At 41.4% G+C, this 25,912-nt stretch overlaps 1 protein-coding gene across 3 annotated transcripts; it reads right to left on the bottom strand.

Annotated features, from left to right (window-relative positions):
• Positions 1-7,106: 7,106 nt before the first annotated feature.
• Positions 7,107-25,611, bottom strand: LOC115157450 (C-C motif chemokine 20). 3 transcript variants are annotated; one of them, XM_029705711.1, is made up of 4 exons: positions 8,631-8,900; positions 8,231-8,342; positions 7,881-7,958; positions 7,107-7,729 (listed from the first exon to the last, which is right to left on the bottom strand). In XM_029705711.1, exons 1-4 carry the CDS (start codon positions 8,716-8,718, stop codon positions 7,693-7,695), a joined length of 315 nt encoding a protein of 104 aa, XP_029561571.1. In that variant the 5' UTR covers positions 8,719-8,900; the 3' UTR covers positions 7,107-7,692. The 3 variants fall into 3 exon arrangements, with proteins under 3 accessions (XP_029561571.1, XP_029561569.1, XP_029561570.1); XM_029705709.1 differs by lacking the exons at positions 7,107-7,729; positions 7,881-7,958; positions 8,231-8,342; positions 8,631-8,900 and adding exons at positions 23,913-24,494; positions 24,735-24,812; positions 24,998-25,112; positions 25,239-25,611; XM_029705710.1 differs by lacking the exons at positions 7,107-7,729; positions 7,881-7,958; positions 8,231-8,342; positions 8,631-8,900 and adding exons at positions 23,913-24,494; positions 24,735-24,812; positions 24,998-25,112; positions 25,260-25,589.
• Between the last annotated feature and the right edge of the window lie 301 nt (positions 25,612-25,912).

Genomic DNA, 25,912 nt, shown 5'->3' on the forward strand with positions numbered 1-25,912 from the left:
CACCAAGAAAAAAACAAGAAACAATAGACCGACAGGAGCAGTTTATCAGGCTAACATAAAGCAGTGCTAAATCAACAACCCACAAACCCCAGGTGAACAACACACTCCTAATATATGACTCCCAATCAGGAACAACGATAACCAGCTATTCCTGATCAGGAGCCACACAGGCCAACAAAGAAACAGACATACTAGAAAAACCATACAACATAAAAATGGAATTTCTGCCACGTCCTGACCAAAATACTACACAACTACTGCCTCTGCTGGTCAGGACGTGACAGAAATTCCATTTATAGTTCTTCTTTTATAAATCAGAGTTCAACCTACACCTTAATTCATCTTGGTCTGTGAAACTGGTCCATTAATTCTGAAGGATAGGCGTCACGCTAGCGGGACACCTGGCGACAACATCCGGTGAAATTGGAGGGCGCACAATTCAAATAAATAATGGTAATATTAAACATTCATGAACATACAAGTATCTTATATCATTTAAAAGCTTAAATTATTAACTGCGTAGTCCGATTTACAATAGGCTTTACAGTGAAAGCATACCATACGATTGTCTGGGGACGGCGCCCCACATCAACATATTTTTCAACCAGCACAGGCTCCACAAAATCACAAATAGCGATTAAATGAATCTCTTACTTTTGAAAATCTTCCTCTGTTTGCAATCCCAAGGGTCCCAGCTACAACATGAATGGTCGTTTTGTTAGAGAAAATCCTTCTTTATATCCATTAAATAGGCTTTAATATGATACTTGTGCTTTGTCTTTTACAAACGAGTCATATTTTATATAAATTGATTCATCTATTTATTTATTTATTCATGTTTGTAAATTGTGATTTCCATCTCTATCTGAGATGCAGAGTACCTTGAACCAGGTTCTAAATAGCCTCCAGTGGTGTGGAGGCTGTGCTTTGGCAAAGTGGGTGGGGTTATCTCCTACCTGTTTGGCCCTGTCCGGGGGTTTCATCGGATGGGGCCACAGTGTCTCCTGACCCCTCCTGTCTCAGCCTCCAGTATTTATGCTGCAGTAGTTTATGTGTCGGGGGGCTAGGGTCAGTCTGTCACATCTGGAGTATTTCTTGTCTTTTCCGGTGTCCTGTGTGAATTTAAATATGCTCTCTCTAATTCTCTCTTTCTCTTTCTTTCTTTCTCTCTCTCGGAGGACCTGAGCCCTAGCACCATGCCTCAGGACTACCTGGCTTGATGACTCCTTGCTGTCCCCAGTTCACCTGGCCGTGCTGCTGCTCCAGTTCCAACTGTTCTGCCTACAGCTATGGAACCCTGACCGGTTCACCGGACGTGCTACCTGTCCCAGACCTGTTGTCCCAGACCTGCTGGAACCCTGACCTATTCACCGGACGTGCTACCTGTCCCAGACCTGCTTTTTTCAACTCTCTAGAGACAGCAGGAGCGGTAGAGATACTCTCAAAGATCGGCTATGAAAAAGCCAACTGACACTTACTCTTGTGTTACTGACTTGTTAAACCCTCGATAACTACTATGATTATTATTATTTGACAATGCTGGTCATTTATGAACATTTGAACATCTAGGCCATGTGCTGTTATAATCTCCACCCGGCACAGCCAGAAGAGGACTGGCCACCCCTCATAGCCTGGTTCCTCTCTAGGTTTCTTCCTAGGTTTTGGCCTTACTAGGGAGTTTTTCCTAGCAACCGTGCTTCTACACCTGCATTGCTTGCTGTTTGGGGTTTTAGGCTGGGTTTCTGTACAGCACTTTGTGATATCAGCTAATGTAAGAAGGGCTATATAAATACATTTGATTTGATTTGATTTGATGGTGTTTTCATTGCTCAGATGTTTGATATTCCTATTTAATTGTCCAATGGACGAGGCCTAACAAATATATTCTGTTTAGCAAATATGAAAATAGCTATGTTTTTTTTGTTGCTGTAAATTCACCAATATATTTATACTAGCTGTACCTCGCCCTATGGCTGTAAATCTATTTGAAACATTTAGATTTTTTTATCACTGTTTATGTGTTGAACTATTGAATTCTCACAGGAAAAAAATTTGGTTGCAAATGCAGAATGAGAACTTCCAGAACTGGAATTTCACTGCTTTGATAGTAGAGACAACAGTGTGTGTTGTGACACAGTGTGGAATTTGGGAATTTAACACTGATTGACGACTCAGTGCTGATGTCATTGGCTCCTCTTGGTTTTGCTACCTTTATAGATTAACATGAACAGCTCTTGTAAATAGTCATATATCTGATTGTTATGAATGAATATGCATTTGTCACAACATCAACTCTTGCCTAAAACCTGCAAAGGAACAAGAAGAAACAGTTGTATGAACCTGCTGTTGTTAGCCAGGTAGAAGTTATTGTACATTGAATACAACCATCAAGGCCAGGTCTATGTAGATTTCAATCTACATAGACCCTCCAGTCCCTGGACTTCTTGGCGCTGATGGAAACATGGATTACCACAGAAAACGCTGCTACTCCTACTGCTCTTTCCTCGTCTGACCACGTGTTCTCGCATACTCCGAGAGCATCTGGTCAGCGGGGTGGCGGCACTGGAATCCTCATCTCTCCCAAGTGGACATTCTCTCTTTCTCCCCTGACCCATCTGTCTATCTCCTCCTTTGAATTCCATGCTGTCACAGTCACTAGCCCATTCAAGCTTAACCTCTCTAGGGCAGGTGGCACCAAATCGTCCCACCTACGTAACAGCTAGTTGAATCCTGTGGCGCGATTTTCAAATACCTTAGAAATGCTATTACTTCAATTTCTCAAACATATGACTATTTTACAGCTTTTTAAAGACAAGACTCGTTAATCTAACCACACTGTCCGATTTCAAAAAGGCTTTACAACGAAAGCAAAACATTAGATTATGTCAGCAGAGTACCCAGCCAGAAATAATCAGACACCCATTTTTCAAGCTAGCATATAATGTCACAAAAACCCAGAAGACAGCTAAATGCAGCACTAACCTTTGATGATCTTCATCAGATGACACACCTAGGACATTATGTTATACATTACATGCATGTTTTGTTCAATCAAGTTCATATTTATATCAAAAACCAGCTTTTTACATTAGCATGTGACGTTCAGAACTAGCATACCCCCCGCAAACTTCCGATGAATTTACTAACAATTTACTAAATTACTCACGATAAACGTTCACAAAAAGCATAACAATTATTTTAAGAATTATAGATACAGAACTCCTCTATGCACTCAAAATGTCCGATTTTAAAATAGCTTTTCGGTGAAAGCACATTTTGCAATATTTTAAGTAGATAGCCCGGCATCACAGGGCTAGTCATTTAGACACCCACCAAGTTTAGCCTTCACCAAACTCCGGTTTACTATTAGAAAAGTTTGATTACCTTTCCTGTTCTTCGTCAGAATGCACTCCCAGGACTTCTACTTCAATAACAAATGTAGGTTTGGTCCAAAGTAATCCATAGTTATGTTCCAACAGCGACGTTTTGTTTGTGCGTTCAAGACACTATCCCAATGGTAAATAACGGTCATGCGCACGGCGCATTTCGTGACAAAAGATTTCTAAATATTTCATTACCATACTTCGAAGCATGTCAACCGCTGTTTAAAATCAATTTTTATGCCATTTTTCTCGTAAAAAAGAGATAATATTCCGACCGGGAATCTGCAATTAGGTAAACAGACGAAAGAAAATACAGCACGGGGTCGAATCGGGCACGCGCCTAATTCCTTTGTCCTCTTATCAGCCACTTGGCAAAGGCGATTATGTGTTTCAGCCTGAGGCTGCCTCGTCATCGTTCAACTTTTTCCCGGGCTCTGAGAGCCTATGGAAGCCATAGGAAGTGTCACGTTACAGCTAAGATCCCCACTCTTCAATAAACAGAGACAAGAAGAACGACACCTTGTCAGACAGGCCACTTCCTGCATGAAACCTTCTCATGTTTTTGCCTGCCATATGAGTTCTGTTATACTCACAGACACCATTCAAACAGTTTTAGAAACTTTAGGGTGTTTTCTATCCAAAGCCAATAATTATATGCATATTCTAGTTACTGGGCAGGAGTAGTAACCAGATTAAATCGGGTACGTTTTTTATCCGGCCGTGTAAATACTGCCCCCTACCCCCAACAGGTTAACATCCTTATCATTTATCGCCCTCCAGGTTCCCTTGGAGAGTTCATCAATGAGCTTGACGCCTTGATAAGTTCCTTTCCTGAGGATGGCTCACCCCTCACAATTCTGGGTGACTTTAACCTCCCTACGTCTACCTTTGACTCATTTCTCTCTGCCTCCTTCTTTCCACTCCTCTCCTCTTTTGACCTCACCCTCTCACCGCCCCCCCCCCTACTCACAAGGCAGGCAATACGCTTGACCTCATCTTTACTAGATGCTGTTCTTCTACTAATCTCACTGCAACTCCCCTCCAAGTCTCCGACCACTACCTTGTATCCTTTTCCCTCTCGCTCTCCTCCAACACTACTCACACTGCCCCTACTCAGATGGTATTGCACCGTCGCAACCTTTGCTCTCTCTCTCCTGCTACTCTCTCCTCTTCCATCCTATCATCTCTTCCCTCTGCTCAATCCTTCTCCAACCAATCTCCTGATTCTGCCTCCTCAACCCTCCTCTCCTCCCTTTCTGCATCCTTTGACTCTCTATGTCCCCTATACTCCCGGCCGGCTCGGTCCTCCCCTCCTGCTCCGTGGCTTGACGACTCATTGCGAGCTCACAGAACAGGGCTCCGGGCAGCCGAGCGGAAATGGAGGAAAACTAGCCTCCCTGTGGACCTGGCATCTTTTTACTCCCTCCTCTCCACATTTTCTTCCTCTGTTTCTGCTGCTAAAGCCACTTTCTACCACTCTAAATTCCAAGCATCTGCCTCTAACCCTAGGAAGCTCTTTGCCACCTTCATCTCCCTCCTGAATCCTCCTCCCCCGCCCTCCCCTCCTCCCTCTCTGCGGATGAATTTGTCAACCATTTTGAAAAGAAGATTGACGACATCCAATCCTCGTTTGTTAAGTCAAACGACACCGCTGGTCCTGCTCACATTGCCCTACCCTATGCTTTGACCTCTTTCTCCCCACTCTCTCCAGATGAAATCTTGCGACTTGTGACGGCCGGCTGCCCAACAACCTTCCCGCTTGACCCTATCCCCTCCTCTCTTCTCCAGACCACCTTCTCCCTTACCTCACCTCGCTCATCAACTCATCCTTGACCACTGGCTACGTCCCTTCCGTCTTCAAGAGAGAGAGAGTTGCACCCCTTCTCAAAAAACCTACACTCAATCCCTCCGATGTCAACAACTACAGACCAGTATCCCTTCTTTCTATTCTCTCCAAAACTCTTGAGCGTGCCGTCCTTGGCCTGCTCTCTTGCTATCTCTCTCAGAATGACCTTTTTGGCAACTCTGGCATAGGATCAAGAGAATGATCAGTAATTTACAAGAAAAGTGTCCTCCACAGTTACTACATCCATCCACTGGTGACCTCTCATGGTGTAGTGTCCTCTACAGTTACTACATCCACCCACTGGTGACCTCTCATGGTGTAGTGTCCTCTACAGTTACTACATCCCCCCCTGGTGACCTCTCATGGTGTAGTCTTCCCTCTACAGTTACTTCATCTACCCACTGGTGACCTCTCATGGTGTAGTGTCCTCTACAGTTACTATACAATATTTTCTCTGTCTGTCTGCTTCATCATTTAGTATCTGTCATTGTGCTGTCCAAAAAAAGTTACCTTTCTTACTGTCTATTTCTTTCCAGTGCCCACTCTCGTCTCCCTCAAGCATGGCTCTCCTGTCTTCTATAAAAATACAAAATAAAATGTAAATACCTTTGTACCTCTTAATCATGACAAAACAAGCAAGATATTTAGTGAGGGAATTCCATTGCCCTGCATGTTTGAGTCAGCATTTTACTGCTGTGATTGTAACTGTTGACGTATTGAACCTGTATGATTACTTCCTCAAAACGAGATGTTCTGTTGACTTCCTACTTCTGATGTCATAGGACTTTCACTACATCCTCTTTACATTCATTCATTTACAGGTCATGAACAATGGAATGAAAACATTTCCAGAACTGGATTTTCACTGATTCCGTAAGAGAGATGCAAGACGATAGAGATGTTTGTTGGTGACAGTTGTACATTTGGGAATGAACCAGTGATTGATATGCTTTTTGTCATTTGCTGATCTTTGTTTTTGCAATCTTTAGATAGCTATTCATGACAACATATCAAAATAAATGTAACTTAGAATTTCTTATGCATTTATAACAACATGCTTACCGGCAACTCTGGCCTAGGATCAAGAGAATGATCAGTAATTTACAAGAAAAGTGTCCTCTACAGTTACTACATCTACCCTCTGGTGACCTCTCATGGTGTAGTGTCCCCTACAGTCACTACATCTACCCACTGGTGACCTCTCATGGTGTAGTGTCCTCTACAGTCACTACATCTACCCACTGGTGACCTCTCATGGTGTAGTCTCCTCTACAGTCACTACATCCCCCCACTGGTGACCTCTCATGGTGTAGTGTCCTCTACAGTTACTACATCCACCCACTGGTGACCTCTCATGGTGTGGTGTCCTCTACAGTCACTACATCTACCCACTGGTGACCTCTCATGGTGTAGTGTCCTCTACAGTTACTACATCCACCCACTGGTGACCTCTCATGGTGTAGTGTGATGCAGTGTCTTAGACCGCTGCGGCACTCAGGAGCCCCACTCATACCACACAAGATGAACACACAAAAGAAGTGAGAATTCTTAGTAAAATATAAATTATTTATTATAGATATAAAATGAACAGTAACTGTTAAATGTAACAGATTTGATCAATGATCTGATCTTAGTAAAATTTAAATGATTTATTATAGATATAAAATGAACAGTAACTGTTAAATGTAACAGATTTGATCAATGATCTGATCTTAGTAAAATATAAATTATTTATTATAGATATAAAATGAACAGTAACTGTTAAATGTAACAGATTTGATCAATGATCTGATCTTAGTAAAATATAAATGATTTATTATAGATATAAATTGTAACAGTAACTGTTAAATGTAACAGATTTGATCAATGATCTGATCTTAGTAAAATATAAATGATTTATTATAGATATAAAATGAACAGTAACTGTTAAATGTAACAGATTTGATCAATGATCTGATCATACACAAGACCTTTATCAATAAAAGGGTTAAAAGGTGCGATTTCTGATGCTCATAGAACAAGATCATACCATTAAACTCTGCCAACACAGAGATTATTTCATATACAAATAGGTTATATAACATAATAAACTGGGTGGTTCCAGCCCTGAATGCTGATTGGCTGACAGCTGTGGTATGTCAGACCGTATACTATCGGTATGACAATAAATCATATTTTTACTGCTCTAATTATGTTAGTAACCAGTTTATAATAGCAATAAGGCTCCTCGGTGGTTTGTCATATGTGGCCAATATACCACGGCTAAGGGCTGTGTCCAGGTGCTCCAGGTTGCTTATATTCTTCATTTATTATACTTTTCAGTACAGAAAAATGTCTGCTAAAATTCAGGTAGTTGGATAAACTTAGAGATAGCAGGGTTCCAGCATGTTCGCATTCTCCTCCGTTAATGAAGGTAGCAACATGAACTCTTCGTCCCGTGTACCCTTGTGATGAGAACTATTCCTATGACCTTTTCTTGTTCAATCCTTCCGCTCTCTCCCTGTAGAGAAGAAATAAAGTTATGTCATCCATTTCTTACAACCATCGTTTTACCTAATATCCTTATGATAAACCCTACACACACTGTCAGTATAATTCAATTCCATGGAACCAAATCATTTTTTCCTGAATAAATATGAATGAATTCTTACCTCAGCATGCGAACAGCTTTTATAACCCAGCCCTTGGTGGGATCCACACAAGGGAATCTCCCTCTGACAGTGTGGAAACTGGAAGAGAACATGTTGAAGAGACAACATCAGTCAATCATCAGTGCTTTATAGGCTAACATCTCTATAATATCACATTGCAAATAAATCAACACAAATAATATCAAGCTATCAAATTGTATTACTTCTGTTATAAAATTATTTTATACTTAATGATATACTTAAATTGACGAAATAATACATGTACTACAATTCATCTTTTCATTTTACTTGCAATTTGTCTCAGACCTATTAAGCACAGTTCTACTGTTAGACCTTCCAAAGTCACTCACATGATAGCATCAATGTTGCACTCGTCAGTCACTCTCTGTACGGAAAAGCCACGGATAAGACCAATGTCTATCCTACCCTGGGAGTAACGTGTACAACAGCCTGTAGGAAAACCTATTGAGCAAAAAGACAAGAAATGTTATCATGTATAGGAATTAAAAAACATTTTCTAAAAAACAAGGAGAGAATGAGACAGAGGCAGACAGACAGACAGACAGACAGACAGACAGACAGACAGACAGACAGACAGACAGACAGACAGACAGGCAGACAGACAGGCAGGCAGGCAGGCAGACAGACAGACAGACAGACAGACAGACAGACAGACAGACAGACAGACAGACAGACAGACAGACAGACAGACAGACAGACTAAGACAAAACTTTCACATCCAATATTGACCTCGTTTAGCTGCAGAAACCTCAGTAGTGAACATCCCCAAAGCCAGGAGCACGAGCAGCACAATAACAGGGGCTCTGATCTGGGCCATCTCTTCTTCTGTGGTGCTGTGGTTAGTGATGTGATGAGCTGCTGTCTTGTCTTCAGAAAGAGAGCTTCAGTGGCTGTGTGAGGTCCTACTCATCACCAGAGCTATATATACACTCCTGGTGCAGGTAGAGAGTGAAATGGGCTTTCCTACCCACGCCTTAACACCAAAGTTCCACGGCAGAAGTTCCCCATCACTTTCCCCAATGAGCAAACAAGGGAAACAAGGTTCTTGAACAGAACAAGAGGGAGACTGTTTGAACAACTTTTACATGTTTATTTATATACAGCATTTATTCTGAGCTGATTGAAATGCACAACAATATATGTTTACCTAAATGCTTGTATCTTTGTTGAAGTCTCCTGGGTTAAGGAATACATTTTTTGATTATGTTAAGTGAGTTTGTGTTTTATATTATATCTCAGTATTTCTTTATCCTGGTGCTGGGGACCCAAAGGGTTTAGTTTTGCCCCTAGTGCTACACACCTGATTCCACTAATTACCTCATCATCAAAACGCTGCTCAGACGTTGCATGCATCAACCAATGGTTGTGTGGCATGTCATCGTCCGTGCTGTCGAGCACCAGATTGCTATTAGAACATGTGGTTAGCTCATACGTAAAATACCTATCCAGGCATTGTAAGATGGAGCATGCATCAGCAACGCCCAGGCAGAGGAGCACTCCCAATGATTAGTGGAATCAGGTGTCTAGTGCTACTTTTCTTACAAGACGTATGACAACGATGATGACATAATGACCCCAGGGCTCTGAGTTGTAATTCCTAATTCTACAGCTCTGACTGATGGTCAACATTCTATACTAGAGGAACACTCCCCTAACCTGTTGAGCAGGGGATTTTCAAATGGCGACTTTGAAGGGGAACTTTCAGGTGTGACTTTGTTGGGAAGTAAATACACACAGCAGAGAAATACAAGAGGAATTCAATCTCATATCTGATCAATCTAATTGTCACGTGTGTGTGTGTGTGTGTGTGTGTGTGTGTGTGTGTGTGTGTGTGTGTGTGTGTGTGTGTGTGTGTGTGTGTGTGTGTGTGTGTGTGTGTGTGTGTGTGTGAGAGACTTAGACCTCGTGCACTGATGTGCATGGACGTGGGCTGTTAGGTGCAGGTTGTCTTGATAATATGGTTATTTTCCAAGTCAGAGGAACACAGAATGTGTTGATGCCCTCAACTCAAATGGGGAAAAGTGTTTCTGTGACAACTAAATAGGTCATCTGTCACGTCCTGACCAGTGAAAAGGGTCATTTGCCATAGTAGAATGGTCAGGGCGTGGCAGGGGGGTGGTTTTGTGTGTTTTGGGGGGTTTTGTTTCCAGGGGAATTTGTTGTAGTTTTCTATTTCTATGTTTCGTTTTCCATGTTCGGCCGAGTATGGTTTCCAATCAGAGGCAGATGTCTTTCATTGTCTCTGATTGGAAGCCATACTTAGGCAGCCTGTTTTCCTTTGGGTTTTGTGGGTGGTTATTTTCCGTTTAGTTGTTGTACCTGACGGAACTGTTGGTCGTTTTGTTATTTTTGGAATGCATCCTTCCTAACTCAGTTTCCGGAGAGGACGGAAACCTCTCAGGGATTTCACCATGAGGCCAATAGTGACCTTAAAAAAGTTACAGAGTTGAATAATGGAGAAAACTGAGAATGGATCTACATTGTAGTTACTCCACAATACTAACCAGTGAGGACAGACGATGGGAGATGAGAAGCAAGTACGGGGGGGGGGGGGCGGAATTAATAAATAACGAACATGAAACAAAACAAGGACAGTGTCTGGACAAGGGGAACAAAATGACATCAATGCTGACACGGGGAAGAAACTGAGGAAGTGACAGATATAGGGGAGACAATCAAAAAGGTAATAGAGTCCAGGTGTGATAAGAGAATTATCTAATAAAGGTAAATTAATCAATAATCCATTAATAATTAGTAGTTATGTTGCATGGATAATGAATAATTCATGTACTGAATGTTAGTCCCATAAAGTCTGGTAGGGAGAGTCTGGAGAGGGAGAGAAATGTGTGTTTAGTGGACCTAAGGGAGCTGTAGACGTGTGTGTGAGATACCGGGAGTAGCCTTCAAGGTTCTCCTAATCTCGGGGGAAAGGAACAGGCAGCGCTGGATAGTGATTAACAGTGGTGGGAAGTCCGGGGAGGGATACTGTTCACCTACTGTTTGTGTGGAGGTGTGTGCGTAAGCGGAGAGAGGATAAAATTAACTTCTTTGTTAATGTTGGGCAGAACGTTCTCTGAATAAACCGTACGAACCTTTTGCAGAAAGCTGAGTCCTTGCCTAATTATTAACCCATTGTCTTACAAACCTTGGGAATTAGTCAAGGCTTATTGATTGTTAATTATTATCATTGGGATAGAATAATTCCTTTGACAAGGTGAGTCCCAATAAGTGCTGATGCGCATAACGATGGTGACAGGTGTGCGTAGTGATGGGCGGGAGCAGGTGTGACATAACCTGAATGACAGAATGAAAAGAAGGAAGCCTGTACAGAATAAAAATATTCCAAAACATGCATGCAGTTTGCAACAAGGTACTAAAGTAAAACTGCAAAAGATGCTTCAAAGAAATTAACTTTATGTCTTGAATACGAAGCGTTATAAGAGAACTTAGTTCAGTCTGCTTTCCAACAGACACTGGGAGACAAATTCATCTTTCAGCAGGACAATAACTTAAAACACAAGGCCAAATATACACTGGAGATGTTTACCAAGACGACATTGAATGTTCCTGAGTGGCCTTGTTACAATTTTGACTTAAATCAGATTAAAAAACTATGACAAGACTTGAAAATGGCTGTCTAGCAATGATCAACAACCAATGTGACAGAGCTTGAAGAATATTGTACAATCCATGTGTGCAAAGCCCTTATAAATTTACCCAGAAAGAGCCACAGCTGTAATCACTGCCAAATGTAATTCTAACATGTATTGACTCACGGGTGTAAATACTTATGTAAATGAGATATTTCTGTATCTCATTTTCAGGAAAATTGCAAACAGTTCTAAAAACATGTTTTCACTTTTTCATTATGAGGTATTGTATGTAGATGGGTGAGAAAACAATCTATTTAATCTATTTTGAAATCAGGCTGTAACATAACAAAATGTGGAATAATATACCATCTATTTCATCAAAGCTTATGCCGCTCTGACATTACACATCCATATATTTATATATTATTATTCCATTCCATACTTAGATTTGTGTGTTTTAGGTATTTGTTGTGGAATTGTTAGATATTACTTGTTAGATATTGCTGCACTGTCGGGAACTAGAAGCACAATGTTGGCATGTGGACTAATATGTTGTTGAGTTGTGTTCTTACACTGGTACAGTCATGCCCTATGAGAGATGTATGACTGCGCATGTGCGAAAATAAATAAAGTGCATTTTCCCCGTTCTGGTTAAGACACCAATGATGAACATGTGTGTTTTTTCCTCCGTTAAGTAAACCGGTATTCCTGTCCTGAAGATGTCAGCACCAACAGGTTATGGGCCCAGGAGGGAACATGGAAGCCGATGGAATAGATTATATTTCGACGGAGATGAAAAAAACTACGAGTTATGGGAGACAAAGTTTTTGGGGCACTTGCGTTTGCTTGGGCTAAAGGCCGCCATATTGAGCGTGGATGAAGATGAAGAAGACAGAGAGAAAAATGAAGAAGCCTACGCCGAATTGATACAGGTTTTGGATGATAAAAGCCTTTCCCTGATAATGAGAGAAGCAGCAGATAATGGGAGAAAAGCGTTGAAGATATTGAGGGAACATTATGCAGGTAAAGGGAAGCCACGTGTGATTAGCCTCTACACTGAACTAACTTCTCTTCAGAAAGCCGCTGACGAAAGTGTTACGGACTATATCATTCGTGCTGAGACGGCTATTACAGCACTGAGAAATGCTGAAGAGACTTTAAGTGACGGGCTGTTGATTGCAATGATTCTGAAAGGTTTGCCCGAATCATTTAAGCCGTTTGCCATCCACATAACGCAGAGTGACGAGCCGACAACTTTTGGCAAGTTCAAAACCAAGTTGAGGAGCTATGAAAGCACCGAGAAGTTTAGCGCCATTTCCACTGACGACAACGTGATGAAGGCAAGTAACATTAAAGTTAGCTGGCCAAGAGGGAGAGATAAAGGGACCGAGATAACCTGCTTCAACTGTGGCCAGAAAGGGCACAAGGCCCGGGAATGTACCGTTACTGGAGAGCGCAAAGAACGGAGACAGTGGTGTAGTTTTTGCAAGAGCTCCACTCATACTGACGCAAATTGCAGACGAAAAAGAAGAGACAATGTGAAACAAGCAACAGATGCTGAATGCCACACATTTGCATTCAGAATAAGTGACTGTCAGGTTAGTGGACTGAAACAGAAAGGGCTGATGGTTGATACGGGTGCAACGTCACATATAGTCACGGACATCGGGAAGTTTGGAGTTTGACGAGACTTTCAAACCGGAAAAACATTCCGTGGAGCTGGCTGACGGAACAAGAACGAATGGTGTCGCGGAGAGGAGAGGTGCAGCGGAGGTTTACCTGAGAGACAACACGGGTCGTCGGGTAAAAACAACGCTGATGAAGGCGCTGTACGTGCCGTCGTTTCCACAGGACATTTTCTCTGTTAAAGCAGCGACAGCCAACGGAGCTTCAGTCAACTTTCGACAGGGGTGTAACAAGCTCATCCACAAGAACGGTACCACTTTTGACATAAAGGAGTACGATAAACTTTACTATCTTAACACTGTAAGTGATGAAAATGATGATGGATGTCATGGGTGCTATGATATTCACACATGGCACAAAATTCTTGGCCACTGTAATTTTGAGGATGTGTCAAAGTTAGAACATGTGACAGAGGGAATGAAAATTACAGGTAAGATTGACACATCTACCCTCAACTGTGAAATCTGCACTCAGGGAAAATTTGTTCAGAGCAGAAACAGAGAGCCTGATGAAAAGGCAAAAGCGGCTCTTGAGCTTGTGCACACTGATTTGGCTGGCCCTATTGAGCCAGAGGCGAAAGATGGGTTCAGATATACTCTAGCATTTACGGATGATTATTCAGGGGCAGTTTTTGTGTATTTCCTAAAAGCAAAGAGTGATACTGTAAAAGTTACTGAGAAGTTTATTGCTGATGTGGCCCCTTATGGGAAAATAAAGTGTGTCAGGTCAGATAATGGCACAGAATTCACAGCCAAAGAGTTCCAGTCACTGCTCAGTAAGAACGCCATAAGACATGAAACTTCAGCCCCTTACTCACCCCATCAAAATGGGACCGCTGAGAGAAATTGGAGAACACTGTTCGAAATGGCAAGATGCATGCTACTTGAAAGCAACCTACCAAAGAACTTGTGGACATATGCTGTAATGACTGCTGCAGTAATTCGCAATAGGTGTTACAATAAGCGTGTAGGACAGACTCCACACTACATGTTTACTGGGAGAAAGCCTGATCTTTCAAAGATGAAAGAATTTGGATCTGTTTGCTATGCATATAGACAGAACAAGAAAAAGTTAGACTCAAGATGTGAAAAGGGTATTTTTGTCGGGTATGATAAAAATAGTCCAGCATACCTAGTCTACTTCCCAGACACTAGGAAAGTTCTTAAAAACAGATTAGTCAAGTGTGTTACAAAAGGTGTAGTCGAACACCAAACTCAGACAGATTTGGAAATCAGTGATGATCTTCATGGGGAGAGATTTGAAAACCCCATGCCGAAAGCCAAGATGGCAGATCAAAACTCAGAAGAGACACAAGATGTGCAAATTGAGACTTCAGATGGTCAGAGTCCACGCTATCCAGACAGAGCGAGGATGAAACCCCAGTACTATGAGTGTAAAGTGAAATGTGATGACCAGATACCACCTAGTGTTGACTACTGCTACAGAGTAATGTGCAATGCACCACAAACCTTCAAAGAAGCAATGATTTCACCAAAATCAGAGATTTAGGCTACTGCTATGAAGGAGGAGATGGATTCCCTTAGTGAAAATGATACATTCACATTAACCACACTGCCAGAGGGTAAAAATGCAGTGGGGGGCAGGTGGGTCTATGCGGTCAAAAACAATTCAGATGAGACTGAGACATACAAGGCAAGATATGTTGCAAAGGGGTATAGTCAAGTGGCAGGAATAGACTATAAGGAAACTTTTTCTCCAACTGCAAATATGACATCAGTACGCTGTTTGATGCAGCTAGCAGCTCAGTATGACGTAGAGTTACATCAGATGGATGTCAAAACAGCATATCTACATGCTCCTATTGACTGTGAAGTGTACATGGAGCAACCAGAGGGTTTTGAAGTCAGGTCAGATACAGGTGAGCAACTAGTCTGCAAACTGAACAAGTCACTGTACGGCCTGAAACAGTCAGGAAGGAACTGGAACAAAATGTTGCATGATCACCTTAGTGAAAATGGTTTTACACAGAACCCAGCTGATCACTGTGTTTATAACAAACAAACTGCAACAGAAAGGATCATTTTGATAATTTGGGTCGATGATCTAATTATCGCTGCTAGTGATAGTGACTCACTCACAAGTGTAAAAGAAATGTTAAGTGAAAAATGTAAGATGAAAGATCTTGGGAGGCTTGGACATTTCCTAGGCATTGATTTTACACAAAGTGAAGGGAAAATAACGATGAACCAAACAAGGTACATAACCAAGATACTGGAAAGGTTTGGTATGTCAGACTGTAAAACAAGGTCAACACCATGTGAACAAAAACTAAACTCAGTGATGGTAAAATAAGTATTGAATATTGTCCAACGGCAGACATGGCTGCAGATGTTTTGACTAAACCTGTAACGAAGTTCAAAAATGAAAAATTCTTGGGTTACATGTTTGGAATATAAACTGACATTTGTGAGATGAATAACTGTAAGCTATATGTGTTGATAAAGTTAGGTTGAATACGACTTGTACAGTATAAGAGCAAGTGGGGGTGTTGGCATGTGGACTAATATGTTGTTGAGTTGTGTTCTTACACTGGTACAGTCATGCCCTATGAGAGATGTATGACTGCGCATGTGCGAAAATAAATAAAGTGCATTTTCCACCGTTCTGGTTAAGACACCAATGATGAACATGTGTGTTTATTCCTCCGTTAAGTAAACCGATATTCCTGTCCTGAAGATGTCAGCACCAACACACAAGCATTTCGCTATACTCGCAAAAACATCTGCTAACCATGTGTATGTGAACAATACATTTTCATTTGGACTTGATTTGAATCACTTTTGGCAGCTATTACAGCGGTGAGTCTTTCTAAGTCCCTAAGAGCTTTGCACACCTGGATTTTACAATATTTGTCCATTATTCCTTAAAATATTCTTCAGCCTCTGTTAATGTGGTTGTTGATCATTGCTAGACAGTCATTTTGAAGTCTTGCCATAGATTTTCAAGCTGATTTAAGTCCAAACTGTAACTAGGCCCCTCAGGAACATTCACTATAACTCCTACATACAGTAGGCCTTCTAATCACAACGGACTAAATGTGTTTGAATTGAACAATCAAACTTCTTTTTAAGGCTACTTGTACATTACATCACATCGTCACACAATCCCAACGTTATGTAATCCTCTATTATACAATGATAACGTCTCCCTTAGAATTTTGCTGACATGCATCATTGTATATTTCACGTAAATTCTTGATCCGGGCCCACAGTGGAAGGGAGTTTACCAAGGCACCAACAATGTGACCTATGTGTCAAACTTCCCTGACCCAAATACATGTTGAGACTGAAGTTTCCACCTTGTTCCTCATATGCTGGGTCTGCGGTCCAGAAAAGGGCTTCATATTTCCAACTGAGAAAGTATTTAAACTAGAATTCCAGATCATTGGATCAGATCATCTTGGTATCTCATTCTGAGGAGAGAGTTCCAGGTATCTGTTGAACTTCACTGCCTGTCTAGACCCCTGAACCTGACAAGATGGCAAAGCTTGCTGTGACTCTCTCTACTCTGCTCCTGCTGTTGTTGGCACTGATGACTCTGAGTGAAACTAGTAAATAGGACAGGATCTGTTGTCTAATGTGCTGTTCGCTACCATCAGTGTCAAAGCAAATCAAATCAAAGTTTATTTGTCACGTGCACCCAATACAACAGGTGTAGACCTTACAGTGAAGTGCTTCCTTACAAGCCCTGACCAACAGTGCAATTGTTAAGTAAAAAATAGGTATTAGGTTAACAATAGAATAGTAAAGAAATGAAAACAACAGTAAAAGATAGTGAATAATAACAGTAGCGAGGCTATAACAGTAGCGAGGCTATAACAGTAGCGAGGCTATATATAGTAGAGAGGTGTAAGGGCTGTCGTCGTAATGAGACCAAGGTGCAGCGGAGGATGTTTTCATCTTGAATGAATTTTAATACAATATGAGAACACTTGACAAAATAAACAAAATGACAGCCGACAGTTCTGTCAGGTACTAACAACAAAACAGAAAGCACTAAACAGAAACAGTTCTGTCTGGAAAACACACTAACAGAATACAATCACCCACAAAAACCCAAAGGAAAAACAGGCTGCTTATGTGTGACTCCCAATCATCAACAACGAACTACAGCTGTGCCTGATTGGGAGCCACACACGACCCAAAACAAAGAAATACAAAAACATAGAAAAATGAACATAGAACGCCCACCCAATGTAACACCCTGGCCTAACCAAAATAAAGAACAAAAACGCCTCTCTATGGCCAGGGCGTTACAAGAGGCTATAACAGTAGCAAGGCTATAACAGAAGCGAGTCTATAACAGTACTGAGGCTATATACAGTAGAGAGGCTATAACAGTAGTGAGCCTATATACAGTAGAGAGGCTATATACAGTAGTGAGGCTATAACAGTAGTGAGGCTATATACAGTAGAGAGGCTTTAACAGTAGAGAGGCTATAAGAGTAGCGAGGCTATAACAGTAATGAGGCTATATACAGTAGAGAGGCTATAACAGTAGCAAGGCTATAACAGTAGTGAGCCTATATACAGTAGAGAGGCTATATACAGTAGAGAGGCTATAACAGTAGTGAGGCTATAACAGTAGTGAGGCTATAACAGTAGCGAGGCTATAACAGTAGTGAGGCAAATACAGTAGAGAGGCTGTAACAGTAGAGAGGCTATAAGAGTAGCGAGACTATAACAGTAGCGAGGCTATAGACAGTAGAGAGGCTATAACAGTAGCAAGGCTATATACAGTAGAGAGGCTATAACAGTAGAGAGGCTATAACAGTAGCAAGGCTATATACAGTAGAGAGGCTATAACAGTAGTGAGGCTATAACAGTAGAGAGGCTATAACAGTAGCAAGGCTATAACAGTAGTGAGGCTATATACAGTAGAGAGGCTATATACAGTAGAGAGACTATATACAGTAGAGAGGCTATATACAGTAGAGAGGCTATATACAGTAGAGAGGCTATAACAGTAGTGAGGTTATAACAGTAGTGAGGCTATAACAGTAGTGAGGCTGTAACAGTAGCGAGGCAAATACAGTAGAGAGGCTATAACAGTAGAGAGGCTATAAGAGTAGCAAGACTATAACAGTAGCGAGGCTATAACAGTAGCGAGGCTATAACAGTAGAGAGGCTATAACAGTAGAGAGGCTATAACAGTAGCGAGGCTATAACAGTAGCGAAGCTATAGACAGTAGAGAGGCTATAACAGTAGCAAGGCTATATACAGTAGAGAGGCTATAACAGTAGCGAGGCTATAACAGTAGAGAGACTATAACAGTAGAGAGACTATAACAGTAGTTAGGCTATATACAGTAGAGAGGCTATAACAGTAGCGAAGCTATATACAGTAGAGAGGCTATAACAGTAGCGAGGCTATAACAGTAGAGAGACTATAACAGTAGCAAGGCTATATACAGACACTGGTTAGTCGGGCTAATTGAGGTAGTACGTACATGTAGGTGTGGTTAAAGTGACTATGCATATCTGATAAACAGAGAGAAGCAGTAGCGTAAAAGAGGGGTTAGCGGGTGGTGGGAGGCGGGACACAATGCAGATAGTCCGGGTAGCCATTTGATTAGTTGTTCAGGAGTCTTATGGCTTGGGGGTAAAAGCCTCTTGGACCTAGACTTGATATGTGATATGATATGACTTGATTAGATCAGCTAGATGCAGGCCAGAGTGTGCAAGGGGGTATTGAATGTGTCACTGTCTGTCACCTTGGCTCATCCATTGTGACACCTCCCTTGGTTGTCGTTTGGCATATTCATGTTCATTGTGGTCACCAAATGTTTCTCTCGACCTGTGTTGTAAACTTTCATTCATAAGCTAGGTTGTAACAACCTCATGGTGGGTATAGGGAAACTTGAGTATCAAGAAGTAGCATAAACCTATCCATGTTACATTGAACTGGGTGAATGGAATATGAATGACTGTCATCCAACATGATGTATTAGAAGTAAGGCCATCCTCATCAAAAAATAATTGTCCTTCCTCATCATAAACGCACGGACTACCACTGCTTGGTGTAGGCTAGAGTGTGTTGGGCTTGGTGTAGGCTAGAGTGTGTTGGGCTTGGTGTAGGCTAGAGTGTGTTGGGCTTGGTGTAGGCTAGAGTGTGTTGGGCTTGGTGTAGGCTAGAGTGTGTTGGGCTTGGTGTAGGCTAGCCTGTGTTGGGCTTGGTGTAGGCTAGAGTGTGTTCGGCTTGGTGTAGGCTAGCCTGTGTTGGGCTTGGTGTAGGCTAGAGTGTGCTGGGCTTGGTGTAGGCTAGAGTGTGTTGGGCTTGGTGTAGGCTAGAGTGTGTTGGGTTTGGTGTAGGCAAGAGTGTGTTGGGCTTGGTGTAGGCTAGCCTGTGTTGGGCTTGGTGTAGGCTAGAGTGTGTTGGGCTTGGTGTAGGCTAGAGTGTGTTGGACTTGGTGTAGGCTAGAGTGTGTTGGGCTTGGTGTAGTCTAGAGTGTGTTGGGCTTGGTGTAGGCTAGAGTGTGTTGGGCTTGGTGTAGGCTAGAGTGTGTTGGGCTTGGTGTAGGCTAGAGTGTGTTGGGCTTGGTGTCGGCTAGAGTGTGGTGGGCTTGGTGTAGGCTAGAGTGTGTTGGGCTTTGGTGTAGGCTAGTGTGAGTTGGGATTGGTGAAGACTAGCCTGTGTTGGGATTGGTGTAGGCTAGCCTGTGTTGGGATTGGTGTAGGCTAGCCTGTGTTGGGATTGGTGTAGGCTAGCCTGTGCTGGGATTGGTGTGGCCTGCGCCCACATTTCCCACATTTCCCACAGGGCCAATGCAGTCGTGTTTGCTCGGTAGGCTAATCCTTCTTTAATGAAATGATTTCATCATGAGGGGAGGAAGAAAACAACTCATTGAATCATACTTAAGACATCATTATCATTATAACATGACAAAAGAAACCTACGCTGATAATAACTTATTGACCACCATATATTATTAATTGCTATTTCATTACTGTATGAATGAAAATAGGGTTATTGGACTCGCTGGGCTGTCCACGTGCAACATGAATGCTCACGGCAGATGTTGGATCAATATCCACCTTCGTGACATGGCACGCAGGCACGCAGGCACACATAAACACACACACACACAAACGCACATACACACAAACTTAAAGATAATGCTCTGTAAATCTCTCAGTAAGGGCTGTAATGAAGATCACCGGACTAGTTAATGTTTCATCTAAACTCTCTGCTTCCTGATGTGTGTGTGCCTGTGTGTGTGTGTATATATTTGTGTGTGTGTGTTGTTAAGGGTTCAGGATAGAACTGTAGCAGGTATACAACCACCCACTGACTGGGTTTAAACCTCATAGTCTTTTAGACTTTACAGTTTGATTTTCTATAATTTGACAGGTTCTGCTTCCCTCTAGTGGCTAGAGTGAGACTTACACTTCACAGGACAGGGACCGTCAGAGCCCTGTTCTGAGAATCATGTTTGAGGAGTCGCGAGGTAACTTCGGTCAACTCTGAGTTCAACTCCTTCAAATAAGAAGCTATTTAGAACCCGGTTCAAGGAGAACCCTTTTGGGCTCCATGTACGACCCTTTCCACAGAGGGTTCTACATGGAACCCAAAATGGATCTATGTGGAAATAAAAAAGGTTTAATACCCATCTAACTGCCTGTCGTATTGATTTAAGTGGGAAAACACATCATGATCTACATCACACCGGGTCAATGAACAGCCCCCCCCCAACCTCAAACCCCTGGCAGTCAGAGAGAAAGAGAGAGAGGGCAGGGGAAGGAGGAGAGAGAGGCAGAGAGAGAAGGGAGAGAGAGAGAGAGAGGGAGAGAGGGAGAGGGCATTTCCACCAGCATGTTTAGCTGCATGTCTGTTATGGTTGTGTTGAAGTTGAAGTCTTTGGTGTTGACATCACACCGGGTCAATGAACTGCCCCCCGATCATCCCTTCCCAGCGAGCTCTCTTCATCTGGGTGAAGAAAATCATAATTTACTGGGTCCTGTTTGTCAACAGGGTGTTCATTCTGTTTGATACCGCTGTTGATCTTTCAGCAATAGTTGACTACATAAAAACTATCTCTGGAAATAATAGCACTTCACACCTCAATGAATGTCACTGCTACTGGCTCTTCAAATGGACTGTATTACACAAAGGAGGCACGTCTTTCTGTCAAAATGATCTGCATGTTTTATCATCTCTGCTTGATGGCGGGGTCAAGCTGGGCCACCGTGGACTACCTGCGTAGACACGTTAAAGGTTAGGCTAAATCTGGGATTTTGAGTGTTACATGAAATTCCATTTTAGGTTCTTCTTTTATAAATCATAGTTCAACCTACACCTTAATTCATCTGGGTCTGTGAAACTGGTCCATTAATTCTGAAGGATAGGCGTCACGCTAGCGGGACACCTGGCGACAACATCCGGTGAAATTGGAGGGCGCACAATTCAAATAAATAATGGTAATATTAAACATTCATGAACATACAAGTATCTTATATCATTTAAAAGCTTAAATTATTAACTGCGTAGTCCGATTTACAATAGGCTTTACAGTGAAAGCATACCATGCGATTGTCTGGGGACGGCACCCCACATCAACATATTTTTCAACAAGCACAGGCTTCACAAAATCACAAATAGCGATTAAATGAATCTCTTACTTTTGAAAATCTTCCTCTGTTTGCAATCCCAAGGGTCCCAGCTACAACATGAATGGTCGTTTTGTGAGAGAAAATTCTTCTTTATATCTATTAAATAGGCTTTAATATGATACTTGTGCTTTGTCATTTACAAACGAGTCATATTTTATATAAATTGATTAATCTATTTATTTATTTAAACATGTTGTACATGTTTTGGTTCATGTTTGTAAATTGTGATTTCCATCTCTATCTGAGATGCAGAGTACATGGTGTTTTCATAGCTCAGATGTTTGATATTCCTATTTAATTGTCCAATGGACGAGGCCTAACAAATATATTCTGTTTAGCAAATATGAAAATAGCTATGTTTTTTTTTACTGTAAATTCACCAATATATTTATACTAGCTCTACCCCACCCTATGGCTGTAAATCTATTTGAAACATTTAGATTTTTTTTATCACTGTTTATGTGTTGAACTATTGAATTCTCAAAGGAAAAAAATGTGGTTGCAAATGCAGAATGAGAACTTCCAGAACTGGAATTTCACTGCTTTGATAGTAGAGACAACAGTGTGTGTTGTGACACAGTTTGGAATTTGGGAATGTAACACTGATTGACGACTCAGTGCTGATGTCATTGGCTCCTCTTGGTTTTGCTACCTTTATAGATGAATATGAACAGCTCTTGTAAATAGTCATATATCTGATTGTTTTGAATGAACATGCATTTGTCACAACATCAACTCTTGCCTAAAACCTGCAAAGGAACAAGAAGAAAAAGTATGAAACTGCTGTTGTTAGCCAGGTAGAAGTTATTGTAAATTGTATACAACCATCAAGGCCAGGTCTATGTAGATTTCAATGTAATCCAAAAAGAACAACTTGGAGCTTAAACACCATAGACATCCAAAGTGAATGTGCTGTATGTCATCTCTACAAGGCCTTTGGAATAGGAGTGTTTTTATAAGAAACACTGTGAGAGTATTTCACCCACTGGTGACCTCTCATGGTGTAGTCTCCTCTACGGTTACTACATCTGCCCACTGGTGACCTCTCATGATGTGGTGCCCTCTACAGTTACTACATCCCCCCACTGGTGACCTCTCATGGTGTGGTGTCCTCTACAGTTACTACATACACCCACTGGTGACCTCTCATGGTGTAGTGTCCTCTACAGTTACTACATCCACCCACTGGTGACCTCTCACAGTGTAGTGTCCTCTACAGTTACTACATCCACCCACTGGTGACCTCTCATGGTGTAGTGTCCTCTACAGTTACTTCATCCACCCACTGGTGACCTCTCATGGTGTAGTGTCCTCTACAGTTACTACATCCACCCACTGGTGACCTCTCATGGTGTAGTGTCCTCTACAGTTACTTCATCCACCCACTGGTGACCTCTCATGGTGTAGTGTCCTCTACAGTTACTTCATCCACCCACTGGTGACCTCTCATGGTGTAGTGTCCTCTACAGTTACTTCATCCACCCACTGGTGACCTCTCATGGTGTAGTGTCCTCTACAGTTACTTCATCCACCCACTGGTGATCTCTCATGGTGTAGTGTCCTCCACTGTTACTACATCCACCCACTGGTGATCTCTCATGGTTCAGTTTCTTCCAAAGTTACTATTCAATATCTTGTCTATCTGTCTGTGTAATGCTTTAGTTAGAAGAAGTGTCGGAGTCAGGCGCAGGACACATGGATGAGTGTAAACAATAACGTGTTTACTAAAATCATACTCAAACTTCTTCCACATCCAAATACAGGGTTAGGAGAAAACACCTCCAACAATCACAAAACAAGAAACAATCACGGACAAGACAAACAGGAAAGCCAGATGGTTAAATAATGAACATAATCAGGGAATCATAAACAGGTGTGAATAATAAAGACAAAAGCAAACGAACAGGGAAACATAGATCGGTGGCAACTAGTAAGCCGGTGACGTTGACCGCCGAACGCCGCCCGAACAAGGAGAGGGGCCGACTTCGGTGGAAGTCGTGACAGTCTGCTTCATCAGTTAGTATCTGTCATTGTGCTGTCCTAGGTTCATCTTCCATTCACCACTCATACCACACAAGATGAACACACAAAACAAGTGAGAATTCTTTAGAAAATATATTTATTATAGACATAAAATACTAAAGTAACAGTTAAAAGCAACAGATGTGATCAATGATATGATCATATACAATACTTTTATGAATAAAAGTCTTACAATGTGTGCATTTTCTGATGCCCATAAAACGAGATCAAACCATTAAACTCTGCAATCACAAAGCCTATTTCATATACAAACAGGTTATAGTAAAATATAATACATTTATTATAGTTATAAATTGTAACAGTGACAAAAAGTAACAAATGTTTTCATGAATAAAAGTATAAACATTTAGTTTCCTGATACTCTTTTAACGAGATCGTAACCTTATTGCACATATAAAAAATAGATTTCATTATAGAATAATTCATTCATTTACAAAATCTATTTATATAAATTCAGCCCATAAAATATAGGACTAAGAAGATATAGGTAGATGGATAGCAGATGAAACAGGATGGAGATTTACACTGGTTATTAACATGTTCCGTTCCTGACTGTTAAATACACATGTTCTGCTCCTCTGTATGCAGAGTGCCCATCATCGGATTAGGACTGGGATTTCCTGATGTGAACCGCCCTGTCCCTGAAATAGATCACAAAAAATCATATTATTTTCAATTGTCCAGGCCACTCTTATATTTCAATATCTCCAATTTAGAGTTGTATCTGTAGTAAAATCTAAAACAGGTTCACTGTGTCTACATTCTGGAGTACCAACTTTGTTTGTATCATTCATAATAAACAACTTTATTCTAAATCCCTTTTAATATTCAAGTGTAAATAGTATAACAGTTGTAATGTCATTTATGAGAGTCATTCTTACCCCAGTCGGTTGACATGTTGGATCACCCAGCTCTTGGAAGGGTCTGCACACAAATCTTTCCCCTTTTCAGTGTGGAAACTGGAAGAGACACATACAAAACCGTAAGTCCATATTCAACACTCTGTTTTTACAGCATTGTTACCCCATATTTCTATTCAACTATAATTACAGTATAATGTATTTTTCTTGCTAAATTATTTAAAGTTCTGTAAAGAATCCTGAACCTCAATTCAAAAATAAATAATCACATCAAATATACTCACATGATGGCAGGGATTCTGCAGATTTCAATCGGGGTCTGTAGGGTATAGCCTACGATAACTCCAAAAGGTATTTCCCCACCAGTATAGCTTTGACAGCAGCCTTTTCTACGACGTGCTGTAAAAAAAATGAACAAATAAACAATTAAAGAGGAATCTTGATGAAGACTAAATATTACTCTAATTGTCCAACAGTTTATTTCAGTGTTCCAGTAATAACACAGACAGACGGACTAAGACACACCTTTCACAGCAGAATATTGACCTTGTTTAGCTGCAGAAGCCTCAGTAGTGAACAGCCCCACAGCCAGGAGCACGAGCAGCACAATAACAGGGGCTCTGATCTGGGCCATCTCTTCTTCTGTGGTGCTGTGGTTAGTGATGTGATGAGCTGCTGTCTTGTCTTCAGAAAGAGAGCTTCAGTGGCTGTGTGAGGTCCTACTCATCACCAGAGCTATATATACACTCCTGGTGCAGGTAGAGAGTGAAATGGGCTTTCCTACCCACGCCTTAACACCAAAGTTCCACGGCAGAAGTTCCCCATCACTTTCCCCAATGTGCAAAAATAAACGAACAAGATTCTTCAACAGAACAAGGGAGAATGTTTTGAGCCCAGTCTTTACTTGCCTAGTCATGATCGACAATCATAGTATTAAGTACGAATATTAAGTACTACATATTTCAATGAAGAATTTGTGTTGATAATCTATCCTATGATCCTATATAGACATATACATATCTGGCAGCCTCGAGAGTGTAAGATTATTGCCTTTCTATTATGAGGTTGCATTGCCAACTGCTGTACCTCACAGTGTAATCCACTTTCGGCCTCATAAGCAAAGGATATGTGAGATGTGCCAATCAGATCAAACCTATGTATTTTCATTCAGACAGAGATAAACACTGTGGTCTCAAAAG

The sequence above is a fragment of the Salmo trutta genome, chromosome 21 (assembly GCF_901001165.1).
Source record: "Salmo trutta chromosome 21, fSalTru1.1, whole genome shotgun sequence".
Taxonomy (NCBI): domain Eukaryota; kingdom Metazoa; phylum Chordata; class Actinopteri; order Salmoniformes; family Salmonidae; genus Salmo; species Salmo trutta.